Raw genomic sequence first — 13,424 nt, 5'->3', positions numbered from 1 at the left:
ATCTCTGTTGGTACAGCAGTTACCCAACATTGCAGTTTTGCTCATCCAGGTGTGCCAGGATGGTATAAAGTGCAAGACATATGACATCTTCTGTGGACCAGTTACAATCATATGGAAACCTAAGATGGACCAAACTATTCAAAATATTCTATTTCGTGTATCCCACCACCAGTCTCTCAAAGCATTTCCTTACAATGAGAGTGAGTTATCTACTTAAGAGAATATTTTAACTTTTAACATAATCTCAGCAAATAAATAATGATGTTTGCTATAATGCCCAGCCTCAAATGCACACCAGAAATACTAAAGAGAAGGGACAACTTCAGCTAAAGATAAAAAGAGCAGACACAGTGAAGTATTACAATAACCACACATATTGCTGTTGGTATAAAAGAATCCCAGTAGCACATCTAGACACACTTCTGCAGAATCATTTGCTGGGTGAGAGTATTCAATGCTAATGTATCAGACAGAGGTTTGCAACATTGTTCATAAAGGCACTCAGTTTTGTTTTTATTCACTGCTTCACTACTACCTCCAGCAGGTGGAGGGTGCATCCTTTAAGAGGGCTGGTGGTGTGCTCCGTGTTAAATGGACCATAATTAAATATTACTTTGGGGGAAATATTTTATACCCTTTAATATAAGCTTATTTTGTGATCCATTGATAGTAACAATGACATAGGGATGCTCTCCAAAAATGGGACAAAACAATGAATGGCTAATCAATTTTTAGACTAACCAGAATAATAGATCCAATGTATCACAGGTAATAAAGTGAAAAAAATAAACTAGTCAGGACCAATGAAGAAAGTGTCAATGCTGGAACTGATAAATCTGTTTAATACTATAGTACTGTAAAGTGTGATAGTTTTGTACTTGAATATCCTAACGAAACAAAGAATTTTGACAGTGTTTGGTAATTCTAAATTGAGGCAAGGTGGATGTATACAAGTGGGTGCACAATGAAGGAACAGCATTCAATCTAGGATCAATTGCTGCCTTATATGCGAAGAGCTAGGAAAGAGACACCAACTACTCACTACTCTGAAACTGATAAAGCAGGATAGGGAAATACAAATACCAGGTACGCTTTCCCTGGCCACATCTGTTCTCAAACTGGGAATTTACCAGAGATCTTCTGTGATGGTGAGAATGTGTGAAAAGGGGTTACTTAAAATGCATTTACCCAGTCAGATCTTATTGACAACAAGAAACCTCTACTCATGATGTGAGCAAATAGTGATTTCAGTTATCTAAACAAAAAGTTATAACCTAAAGCTACAGTGCATATCAGGGAAAATGTACTAATAATAGATTTGATTAACCAGCTATTCCGACACTAAACAAACAGAAAATGATACATTTTTGTGAACAATGACACAGGGAAATTTGAACAGGTCACATCACTCAAAGTCTTGGCAGAACTCAAATGCAGGCATCTGATAAAACAGTAACCTAAAAGTAGACGTGAACCAACAACTGGCATTATAATATTTTCAGCTTAAAGGACAAGTTCATTATTTTTCAAACCAAAGTTATTTGTTCACAATAATGGTAAATATTAATTTGCTACTTGAAATTGATTTTAAAAATGCTTACTTTTAGAACTCTTTTTAAAAATACCTTGTCCGTGCTTGCAGTTTACAATGGGGCTTTAGGGTACATGGGTCCATAGGTGATTGAAAAAGTCATAAAACTTTTCAAATATGTCCACTCTGAAGTGGCAAATGTTTCAGTTTAAAAAAAAAAACAAAAAAAAAACACGTCTTCCACATTTATGAGAAAAACTTGTGAAGAAAGAAAACTAGAAATAATTTTATTGTAGATTCTTACTACTATTTTTTGAGGTAAGGATAAGTTTCTTGCTTGCCAAGTACCCCTCGCCCCCAACTTACCTCTGTACAGTTATTTTCCATGGCCCAAAAAACCAAATCCAAGTCCACGAGGCATTATAATGAAAAGAGCACATATGAGTGTCATTGTACTTTGTATTTGCAAGAATATATCTTAAGTGATTACACTGCATTGTACTTCGATGTATATATTTTAAAGAGCCAAGCCACCATTTCTGTGACGTGTCCCGAGCACACATGCTGGAAGGGAAAAAAAAAAAAAAAAAAAAAAAAAAAAAACAGACAGTGTGCAATACAACAGATTGAAGCACTACAAACAAATTGCTGTATCAATTATTTTTAAAAGCAAGCATGATTAGTTGCTTTCTTGCTACTAATCTTCAGCCTGATAAAACTTAGGTGAAATGGCATTGCTAAATGCATGGAGACTCTACCCTGAAAAAGTGGGACAGATGACTGTAACATACTGTATGTTAAGCCCTTATCACTTGAACGCATTGTCAGAAGTATACCAAAAACTGGGCAGGGGAGTGGGAGCTGGTTGGTGGGGAAAGAGTTTTTGCTGTGAAAGCATGAGGTGCCACAACCATTTACATATGCTACTCCTCAGCTAAAACAGAAAGTTACCCCACTTCAAGCCCTAGCTATGTGCCTGCTTAATATTCTCTCTCACTGAAGCATGCTTTACCAATTCAGTGGAGGCACACAGTATCTTTGTGAAGTAAAGAAAAGAGATTCCACATAGTGAAAGAATATAAGCGATCATGTGACTTTTTTCAGATGTTATGGTCTAGATGTCTACAGAACTAAGACAGCAAATCACATCTCAGCATTAACATTCAGTGCCAATAATGGGTGCTTGGTGACAATTTTCTGAGGTGAATTAACTCCCCTCTGGCCGTGAAGGGTACTGTATTGCCATGGAGTAACACAAACAGGGTAATAAAGTTCAGTTTCTTTTTAAAATGGCTGAATCTCACAACAATGGCTTACCTTTAGCTTTTTACCTCCTTAAAACACAGATATGGTGTTATGGCAAAATATGTATAATCCCAAGACACAGATCAATAACTCAATAAAAATATATACATAATTGATAGGTTTTAAGGTTTTCACTATTGCCTAAAGCCCCATTGCCAAATGCAAGAACAGACAAGGTCTTTTTAAAATTCATAAGAAACGTTTCACTTTAGAGCAAAATTTCAAGTGGTAAATTAAAACATAACTGGATTGTGAAGAAACAGCTTTGACTTGAAAAATGCAAAACTTATCCTTTAAATATCCAAGGTCCTGCGTGCAGCACTGGATAAAATTGTGTGGTTTGTCATTACAGAAATTCCATCTTTAATGTGTGCTCATACATTAACCTGAACAACAATGCCATGATGCTCTATTCTTGTCAACACAGCAGTAGATTGGATTCATTCTACAAGTATTATATTGGTGGATAATTTACCACCTACAAAATGGGTTATACAATTTACAAAGAACATACCCTTTAGCTCATCAAGCTAGCTGAAAATCCAAAAGCAAGTTTTCCTTTTAGGTTTACTCAAAGATTTCTCCCTAAATTTCACTTTTTACATACTGTGAACTAATAATAAATTCATACAAGGCCTTTTTAAAAATCTATTTGACAATGGCTTAAAACTTTGCAATTTTCAAAAGCTAGCTGTCATCACGCTAAAGAACAATATCCGACTCTACTTATCTGATTATCTCAGAGGCAAACTTTCTCTCGAGTCTTCACTACCTATCATTTGGATTACTACACTGTTTTTAACTGTCTTACAGGAACAAAAACTACTAACAAAACGCAAACAAATGTCGTTAGTCACAATCTAAACGATAAATACAGTAAAGATACACTGTTAGGTTAGCAAAAGTGCATTGAGAGTGCACCAACCCAATGCCTTCTTATCGCTCCTCACCTTTAATAGCGTTCTGCCATGTACTGAAATCTTACACCTGTCTAAGCAAGAGGTATCGTACAGCAGACAAAACTGACATCTTCTGAGGCTGGCTGTTTCACTACACTACAGCACCTCTCATTCATTTTAATGGCTTCAATAAAACCTCACCGATGAAAAGGATAACCCATCGATACTCTCGATTCTTTTTCCATCTTCTATACTTTAATCAGTCACTGAGTACTGCAAATACTGTCCTTGTACATGTAAGGGTTACCGAATAATAACAAAGGATTTTATCATAAGATAGGACTTCGTATAAAACAAAAAAGGTAATGGGTTAATGAAAAAAGAAAACCTATTGTATAAACAATACGCACGTTATTCGAAAAAAGCGTGTTAATGAGCAGCTTAGCTGTTACCGCAGGGTTTATTTGTTTCAAAACTTTAGAATAAGGGACACTTGACCCGCCTCCTACAATCGAGTTAAACGCGTAAGACAACTTAAAAGGCCTGATTGGAGCAACCAGATTCTACTGGTCATCAGTTTACTGAAACATGACAAAAAGCTCCTCAAGGGCGTCCAGCAGAAGGTGAAATTAGACAGAACACGAGACAACAGTGAATCGCTTACATGCCACTACCTGACATCTTTTAAAGTCACTACCAGCAAAAACAAACCGCAACGTGGTTACACCATTACGCTAAAGAGAGGAAAAAGACGGTTGCTGAAGGTATGCTAACTTTTGTTCCTTTGCTTCGCGGAAGCAACAAAAACGTATACAGTTTTAAGCATTATTGGGAGAAGTTAATATACAAATTATACTGTTACAACTTTGACATCCCAATACAGATAACCACACACAACAATATAAACATAATATTTATCATTAGTACATGGATTCCCATATAGTAAACACGACCCGCCAAAAGATGAGCGCAATGACTGCTGCCATAAACACATAGGCCTCAAGATTGTATCCTTTCAGCACAGAAATCAAAAGAACACGAACGTAAAATGAAACTAAAGCAGCTCTCACCATGAGGGAATACGCTTTCCCGATGACCACCCCCCAAACAAATTCAACCCCCTCCTGGCCGTAACTCCATCACGCTCACTCTTCTCGTAGTTGACTGGTTGTTAGGGAACACTTTTTAGCAGGAAGTGCTACTTGCACCCGCCTCCAACTTGTGCGCACGCGTACTAAACAAATTTACCTCGCGCATTGTAAAATTTGCGCACGCGCATTCTCGTGTGATCTAATAGTCTCCTTCATGCATAGCAGGTCAGACAGTCGGCGGAAGGATAGAGTTTCACAAAGGGCCCTGTCGCCGTAATGCCCATCAGAATCGTAGTTCCTACTCAGAAGAATTCTTTTGTTGAAAACATCAGAAAAAGTCCTTATTGATTAATCCGAGTTCTTGAATTATGACGTAACGCTGACCTCTCACCTCCTTTAATAATATGCAATAAAAATAAATCGATCGGCCAGAAATTCAATTTTGTAGTTGAATTATATCTGGAATTATGCAACCCACGCATAATCAGTTAACTTGTTCTTTATTTTCACGAAAAATAGAGTTTATTGTTAACTGATTTTGTGCGGACCATGCAGCCAATTAGCAGCGACCTCGAGTATCCAAAACGCCGAGTGGCGAAACGTCACAGGTGGCAACTTCGAAAATGAATGTATTTAATATGTCATCTTCCTGGTATTTTTATTTTCATATATTGTCTGTTCTTTTAGATAGATTCTCAGGTGTTTTCCTTGGGGATTATTATGTTAGGAACGGCACATAAACGAGCTTTCCACTTAAAACAACTTCGTTCAACTGGCAACCCACCCAAAGAGAGTTTGCGTCTTATCTTCCAATGCATCCAAAAATCTTGTAGTAGACAATGGAAAATGGCGAGTGGATGGGTAATTTACCAACCTATGCCTCTAAAACTTACACATGCTAAAACAATTTCAGTACACACATGATCATGAAGCAGTGTTCATTAGAGACTAATAAAGTTGCTAATAATAATGTGGACATTGCCCCCCTCAACCACTGATGAGGAAATCTCCTGCCTTAAGTAACTGGACATTTAGACTAATTAAGTCGACTATTGAGAGAACTGAACAGCTGAACTTGTGTCTTTGAGACCAGTATCCTGAACACTTTAAATGTCAACTTCCTTTAAAATATATCATTTCATTTTTTATCTCTTTTCATATCCTTGTACTGTCTTGCTGATGTTATACTGTAACTCTTTTGTTAACGCTATGCGTGTTGCACTGTAACAGTTACTGTGGTGCAATTGTTATTGCTATTGTCCCACTGATTCAGCATTTCAGGTGTAAATTCTGCACTAAACTGCTGTCTGTTGAGAGTTTGCACATTCTTTCCATATCTGACTATTCCAGTTTCTTTAAATATTCCTAAAGATATGTGTGTTGGATTAATTGGCAATTCTAAATTGGCCCTGTGTGTGAATGGGTGGGGGTGTGTAAGTGGGCTGCTGAACCATCCTGAGATGATTACTTGTGATCCTGAATTGAATTAAGCAAGTTATGTTATATTAAGTTACAGCATTGTTAATTACAAAAAATGGCAATATCAGGTGAATTACAAAAAATGACTTTTAGCCCTAACTTGAAACTAATAGTGGCACAGAAGTTAACAATTCTGTCTTACACTGCAAAGGAGTTTGCACATTCTCTTGTAGTCATATAAGTTTTGTCCTTCATATTAAACAAAATGTATATACATTAACTTGTGATTCTAAATGAGTGAGTAACTGTTGTGATGGACTGGCTACCTATCTACGTGATGCTGTAAGCATGATCAAAAACAATCCAGAAGGGCAGCAGGAGTTGTAAGGTTTTTGTTTCAGTCAATGTCTTAAGTATACAATAATACAATACAGTTTATTTTTGTATAGCCCAAAATCACACAGGAAGTGCCGCAATGGGCTTTAACAGGCCCTGCCTCTTGACAGCCCCCCAGCCTTGACTCTCTAAGAAGACAAGGAAAAACTCCCAAAAAAACCTAGTAGGGAAAAATGGAAGAAACCTTGGGAAAGGCAGTTCAAAGAGAGACCCCTTTCCAGGTAGATTGGGCGTGCAGTGGGTGTCAAAAGAAGGGGGTCAATACAATACAATACAGTACAGTACACAGAACAGAACAATTTCTCAATATAGTAAGAAATAAAAAATATAAATATTAGAAGTACAAGTATTAAGTGCAGTAGATGTGTTGCTGTGCCACTTCAGGAATTTCTAAACATGTATAATTTACCTCTCAGAAAAATACCTACAGTATATAAGCCTCAATGACCCCTGAGACTGAGAAAAAAGCAGACTTAGTATATAGTATATGTTGGCTGTGAGAGAGAGCAACATGAAGGGTAAGGTCCTGCAGCATATACAATGGAAGGATATAAGGATACAAAAATGGGTCCTTGGCCTCAAGACAGAGATGACACAGGATAATGCAATACAGTATTTAAGGATTGATGATAGTGGAGGTTAGAACATGTGATATGGAAATTGTGGAGGTTCTAGTGTGGAAAAAGATCCAGAAGAAGTCATAACTAATGAGCTGGTGGTATAGTGTTGGTAAAAATCAAAGGGCAATGGAAAATGTTTTGGGCCGCTGTGTATATAAACGGGTAAACAGGCCGAAGAAGAGATCAGCCACAGGGATGACTGCTTTGTGCAAACAGTCCTTGATTACTTAAGCATTCTTCCACTTCAAAGATTTTAAAGTGTTTTGCCTTTTTAGCTGGACTCTGTCACACCTGCTATGAAGCTATCTAAATTGTAAATCAGAAAACATACTGATGTGAATGGTAAGGTGAAAAATCATGAAGAAAAAAGAAATATAATTATTGTGTCCTAGGGAAGAAAAATAATGGTCAAAAGAACTGTCAGTTCAAGTGGTTACTCCAATCTGAGAGGAAAAATCAAATCCCTAGAAGAAAAATACTGTGAAGAGTCTCATGATGGGAAAATGGTATTTGGGTAATTTACTCAAAATGTAGTCAAACCTTGTTTGTTATAAAGGTAAACCATGAATATTATAGATATATCCCTTTGGGCTCTGAACTACAAATGTGGACTAGTGCACATTTTAAGAGAAGTATAGTGAAGTAAAGGTCTGAAATTCATATCAGGAAATTTAAAGCTATCTTGGGGAGCTGTGGATTATACTATCTGGCCCCAGTCAGAATATTATAATCAGAATCAGACACCCATACATAAAGAAGCTTAGAAAAAGTGGTGGGATGGACTTCAGTAGTGAACTTATGTGGCAGACGTGACAAGGCAAGTGGTTAACACAATATTATACCGTTAGTCCCAAAGATAGTCTTTTATTCTTCGCTCTCTGGAACAGAGGCATTCAAAACAAACCTCCACTAAGATAGATGCAACTAGGAGTTTGGGTCCTTCTACAAATATGGAGACTTCAGTCAGTCAGTCATTTTCCAACCCGCTATATCCTAACACAGGGTCACGGGGGTCTGCTGGAGCCAATCCCAGCCAGCACAGGGTGCAAGGCAGGAACAAACCCCTGGCAGGGCGCCAGCCCATCGCAGGGCACACACCCCCACACACCAAGCACATACTAGGGCCAATTTAGAATCGCCAATGCACCTAACCTGCATGTCTTTGGACTTTGGGAGGAAACTGGAGCACCCGGAGGAAACCCACGCAGACATGGGGAGAACATGCAAACTCCACGCAGGAAGGATCTGGGAAACGAACCCGGGTCTCCTTACTGAGAGGCTGCAGCGCTACCACTGCGCCACTGTGCTGCCCCAATATGGAGACTTGAAATTAGCAATTACTTGCACTCAAGATGTACAGTGGGTTACACAGTGCCTTCTGAAAGTATTCAGGCTGCTTCATTACTTAAACATTCTGTTATGTTGTAGACGTATGCTAAAAGTGTTTAAATTTGTTTTTGCCTTCATCATACAACACTAAATAATGAATAAGAGAGCTTAAATTTGATTTAAGGATCAATTGCAATTTTATTAAAATTAAAAAACTGAAATATCATATTGACACTTGTATTTAAACTTAAGACACTTTAAATTTGACTCAGGTGCATTGCATTCTATTGATCATCATCAACATGTTTGTGCACTTTGTTTAGAGTCCACTCATGGTCAATTCAAATGATTGGACATGATTAAGAAAGAGACACACCCGTCTATATACTATAAAGTCTCACAGTTGACAATTTCATAGCAAAAACCAAGCCATGAGGTTGAAGGAATTGCCTTCAGAGCTTAGAGACAAGGTTCTGTCAAGGCACAGATATGGGGAAGGCAACAAAAATTCTGCAGCATTGAAGGGTTTTCAGGAGCAAAATGGCCCCATAATTCTTAAATGGAACAAGTTTGAAACAACCACAATTCTTTGTAGAGCTGCCTGCCTGGCCAGACTGAGCAAATGAGGTAGATGGGTCTTGGTAAGAGAGGTGACCAAAAACCCATTTAACTGAGCTCCAGAGGACCTGTGTGGAGATGAGAAAACCTTGCAGAAGGACAACCTCCAACTTTAACATTCCACTAATCTGGGCGTTATGGCAGAATGTCCAGAAGACACATGAAAAACCACTTGGAGTTTGCAAATGACTCTCAGACTATGAGAAATAAGATTCCATGGTCTGATGAAACCAAGATTGAACTGTTTGGCTTCAGTTCCAAGTGTCACGTTTGGATGAAACCAGGCATTGTGTATCACCTGTGAAATACCATTCCAACAGTAAAGCATGGTGGTGGCAGAATCATGCTGTGGGTTTTTTTTTTTCAGTGCCAAGGACTGGGAGAATAGTCAGTGTTCAGGGAAAGGTGAATGGAGCAAAGTGCAGATGTATTTTAAATGAAAACCTGCTCCAGGGCACTCTATTCCACAGAGTTTAATGAAAGGTTAACTTTCCAACAAGACGATGTGACCCTAAAGCACAAGGCAAAGATAGCATAGGATTGGCTTAGGGACAACTCTGGGAATATCCTTGAATGGTTCAGCCAAAGTCCAGACTTGGAACACCTCTGGGGAGACCTGAAAATAGCTTTCCACTGAGAGTCTTTGTTCAACCTGACACAGTTTGAGTGGATCTGCAGAGAAGAATAGCAGAAAATCCCCAAATCCAGGTATGCAAAACTGGTCACGTTAGACCCAAGAAGACTCCAGGCTGTCATCTGTGCCACAGGGGCTTCAAAAAAGCACTGAGCAAATGGTCTGCATTTTTGTGTCAATGGGGCATTTCAGGTTTTTTGTTGCTAATAAATTTGAAAAATGTCCTAAAATCCTGTTTTGGTTTTATCAGTCTGGGGTAGAGTGTTGCTTGATGAGTGAAAAAATGAATTTAAATTAATTTGACACATTGGTGCCACATAACCAAATGAGTAAAAAGTGAAAGAGTCAATACTTTCTGAAGGTACTGTAAATTAACAAAGGTTAATCTTGCTCTGGGAAAAAATAAAAAAAGTTAAACTTTGCCCGGTTAATTTCCATATTAGAAGTGCCACTCGGTGTTCAACTTTTTCAACTTTAATTAACCTTAACCAACATTTTCCTTCTGCAACCATATGCTGTTACAGTCCTTTTACATTTTATGTTTATACAGATAACAAAAAAAGGCACATGACAGAAGACTACAAATTTATTGCTTAATTTATTACATTCAATGCAACATATACAACCTTTTTGCTAGTGGCATTTCCTCTAACCACTTTTCAAAAAAATAGCACTCAGCAGCACATATGATTTGAGCATATGTGAATAAATACAATTGAGAACTTAAAAAAACCAAAAACTTCCAAATATGGAAGAAATGGCAGCACATCCCAAACTTTAATAGTGGAAGTATTCAAATCGGACAACTGATACAGGTCATTGGTACTCTCGTGGAAAGTTTTAAGAGACCTACATCTCGTCCTTCAGCCAGGCCACACAGTGAACCCCTCACTCCACCTGCATGCATTCAAGAGGAGGAAGAGAATCAGAGCTACACCACCTTTTGTGCAACATTTTTACAATTAAGCATGCTTCAATAACTGAAGTAGATTTTCTATCTTCCAGGTTTTCCCAGCAGCATTAGATATGCACCCCCACCACCCACCCAATATAAGGACTGCTGTTTGCTTTGTGGGTTGTACTTGGTGGCCATAAACTAAAATGCACACCACAAACACACAGACTGCTTACATTTAATAGGTTGCGAAGATCTTTAAGTGAACCTAAAAAACGCCTTTAATAAATTACTATACAAGTAGCTTGTGTCCAAGAAAGTGACAGATCAATTGAAGTGTTTCATAAAGATTTATTTGGAGGCGAAGTACTGTAGGAAACGCAATATATTTTTTTGGCGTTTTTTTTTATATTGGGAGATGTTTCTTTAACTGCAAATGTTAAATTTAATAATTACTGGTCCACAGTTTCCAAAGTCAAGTTCTTTACAATCTGTGTTTTGTCTATTCCATAAACTGAAACAAAGCAAAACCATCCACGCAAGGTTCTATCCATGTAGCCACCAGCACAAGAAACCCCTTCAAAGCAAACTTTAAGGCAGTGCGGATAGGGGTGGGGAGGACTAAATCCAACAGTGAGGGAGACCAAAGAAAAGACATATAGAAGCACTAAATAAGTTATACAAAGTAAGAAAATAAGTCAGCAGGATCATCTTTTTCTCACATGGCTCCACATGCACGTTTTACAAAAGAGGATACCCATCTGAGTCTTGTGTCTATGTCAAACACTATTTACAAGATACCTTAAAAGTGCAAAATAAACAGTGATGGTTTACATATTTACAGATGTGAAAATTTTAAAGTTTGCCCTTAATGCTGGTGCAGTGATATTTGCTAACAAGTGACAGATTTGGTCCATAGCAGCCAACAGTGTTTATCATGCTAATATATAATCTGGTCAATGACTATTTCCAAAGTCTAAGGGTTAATAGAAAAAGTATGGTGACAAGTGTGCACCCTTTTTAAAGATGTGCCAACCCATTAAAAATGTGCTTTAAGGACCTGCAAAAAGCATTGTTCCCCTATAGGTTGTTAAATGCTTGTTCCCAATGGTCAAAAAGAAACTCAGATTTCACTTAGATGCTAGTGACGTACTGGTGCTGCAATTTCAAGTGAATGGAATTTTAGCCCTAGGAGTTTGGGACAAAATCAAGACCAAGCTGGGCAAGTTCTTGTTTTTTTCCCCCAAAAAAATGAATTCTAAAACTATCACTCATGAAAATAAATAGAAGCACTCACTTCATCTGTTTTCAAAGAGGAGGACTTTGACAACATAAGAATTTCAGATTTTATATTCTTTAGAGGTATCATTTCAGAAATTCACTTTCTCTAATGCACTAGGAGGACCACTGCATAACAGTATGCTAAGGTCACAGTATATTGTGTGTCACTTTAATGCAATCGGCACAAGTTCCACTTAAAAAGGCCTCAGACCTTCAAAAAGTTTTTTTTATGCGACCTAACTATGTGCCCCCCTGCCCCCTCATGCAAATAAACCTTACTGAGGCACCTCAGAAAATCGACCCAACACTGTCCAAATACACAACCAAAAAATCAAAATGAGGGTGGGGAGGTCAAATTTGGCAGAAGTAAGCATCCCCTATATTACCCTAAAACATGTTTGTGGTACAGGTATCTGTTAGTTGAGGTCTTAAGTTAAGAGCACCATTGGAAAAAATAAATGGTGTAAATAAATAATTCTTAATAGGGTGGAATTTGGATGTAACCTATAAAGATAGTTAGCCTTGGCGTCTTCACTTTTCCTTTCTTGCCAACTTCTCTGGTACTAGATATCTGAAATCCGATATCTTTTGATCCACTTATATTTGCGTTTTAGTGCGCATATGCGAACTACTGAACGTCAGAGTCTTCAAGTTTTCTCCATTTCACAGGTTCTTCCTCACAGTGCTTCTGGGTACCTTGAAACTGTGGAGGTGTGGAAGGCAAAGTGCTAAAGAAGCTAGAAGTCTACAAGAAAGTGTCGTCAGCTGGTGGCATGTAGGAGAACCCTGGAAAGGCTTCAGCTGCTTCCCGGACACTGTTCGATGCCAACATGTTGTCAGAGTTACCCAAGGAGCTGGGCACTGGTTGCTGGGTGAACTCGGTGTCAAAATGTCGGAGGTCAGTTGGTCCCATCTGCAAACATAACAGACAAATTCAGGATTATTTTAAAAGTAAAAAAGGATTCAATTTACACCTTCTCTGTCAGAACCAAATTAATTGCTTGGTACTCTCCCAGACTAAGCACAGCAAAGGATATTTTTCAAAACAACCAATTCATTGTGTGAACTCAACTCTGATATGCTGGGGCAAAAACAAGAGAAACCATAAGAAATTTTATAACTGAGAAACCCCACATCATGGTCATTCCAAAATCTAATCCACATACTTTAGAAGTCGTCTTGACTTCAACTTCAACTACGCAACTCAGTAGTCCGTTTCACATTTCAACAACCCTTTCTTTGCTTTCTGCTTCTGTCTTGAATGCACTTCCCCTTAATGTCTACTTGGGGTCTGGAGTGCATGCATGAGTATTTAACCAGAGAACAACTTAACAGGATAATACTTATTAAAGAAATACCCCACCAAAAAATGATTTTAAAAACACACGCTACGTTCCCCCTGTAGT

At 38.1% G+C, this 13,424-nt stretch overlaps 2 protein-coding genes across 6 annotated transcripts in view; both read right to left on the bottom strand.

Moving 5' to 3' along the window:
* Positions 1–4,948, bottom strand: part of eya3 (EYA transcriptional coactivator and phosphatase 3) — a 60,859-nt gene extending 55,911 nt beyond the window's left edge. Inside the window, exon 1 of one of the 4 annotated variants that reach the window (XM_028818416.2) lies at positions 4,806–4,948. The gene's annotated coding sequence lies outside the window, so the exon portion shown is untranslated. The remainder of the gene's footprint in view (positions 1–4,805) is intronic. The other 3 variants (XM_028818417.2, XM_028818419.2, XM_028818418.2) reach the window with 3 other exon arrangements.
* Positions 4,949–10,410: 5,462 nt separating this feature from the next.
* The window catches only part of si:ch211-195b13.1 (STKc_SGK domain-containing protein), a 63,739-nt gene continuing 60,725 nt past the window's right edge, over positions 10,411–13,424 (bottom strand). For both annotated transcript variants that reach the window (XM_028818769.2, XM_028818775.2), the window contains one exon: positions 10,411–12,931. In XM_028818769.2, coding sequence (XP_028674602.2) covers positions 12,764–12,931 — 168 coding nt within the window. In that variant the 3' untranslated portion in view covers positions 10,411–12,763. The remainder of the gene's footprint in view (positions 12,932–13,424) is intronic.

The sequence above is a fragment of the Erpetoichthys calabaricus genome, chromosome 14, assembly GCF_900747795.2.
Source record: "Erpetoichthys calabaricus chromosome 14, fErpCal1.3, whole genome shotgun sequence".
In the NCBI taxonomy this organism is placed as follows: Eukaryota; Metazoa; Chordata; class Cladistia; order Polypteriformes; family Polypteridae; genus Erpetoichthys; species Erpetoichthys calabaricus.
The sequence above is the reverse complement of the archived record's forward strand: the minus strand, read 5'-3'. Positions and strand labels throughout refer to the sequence as shown.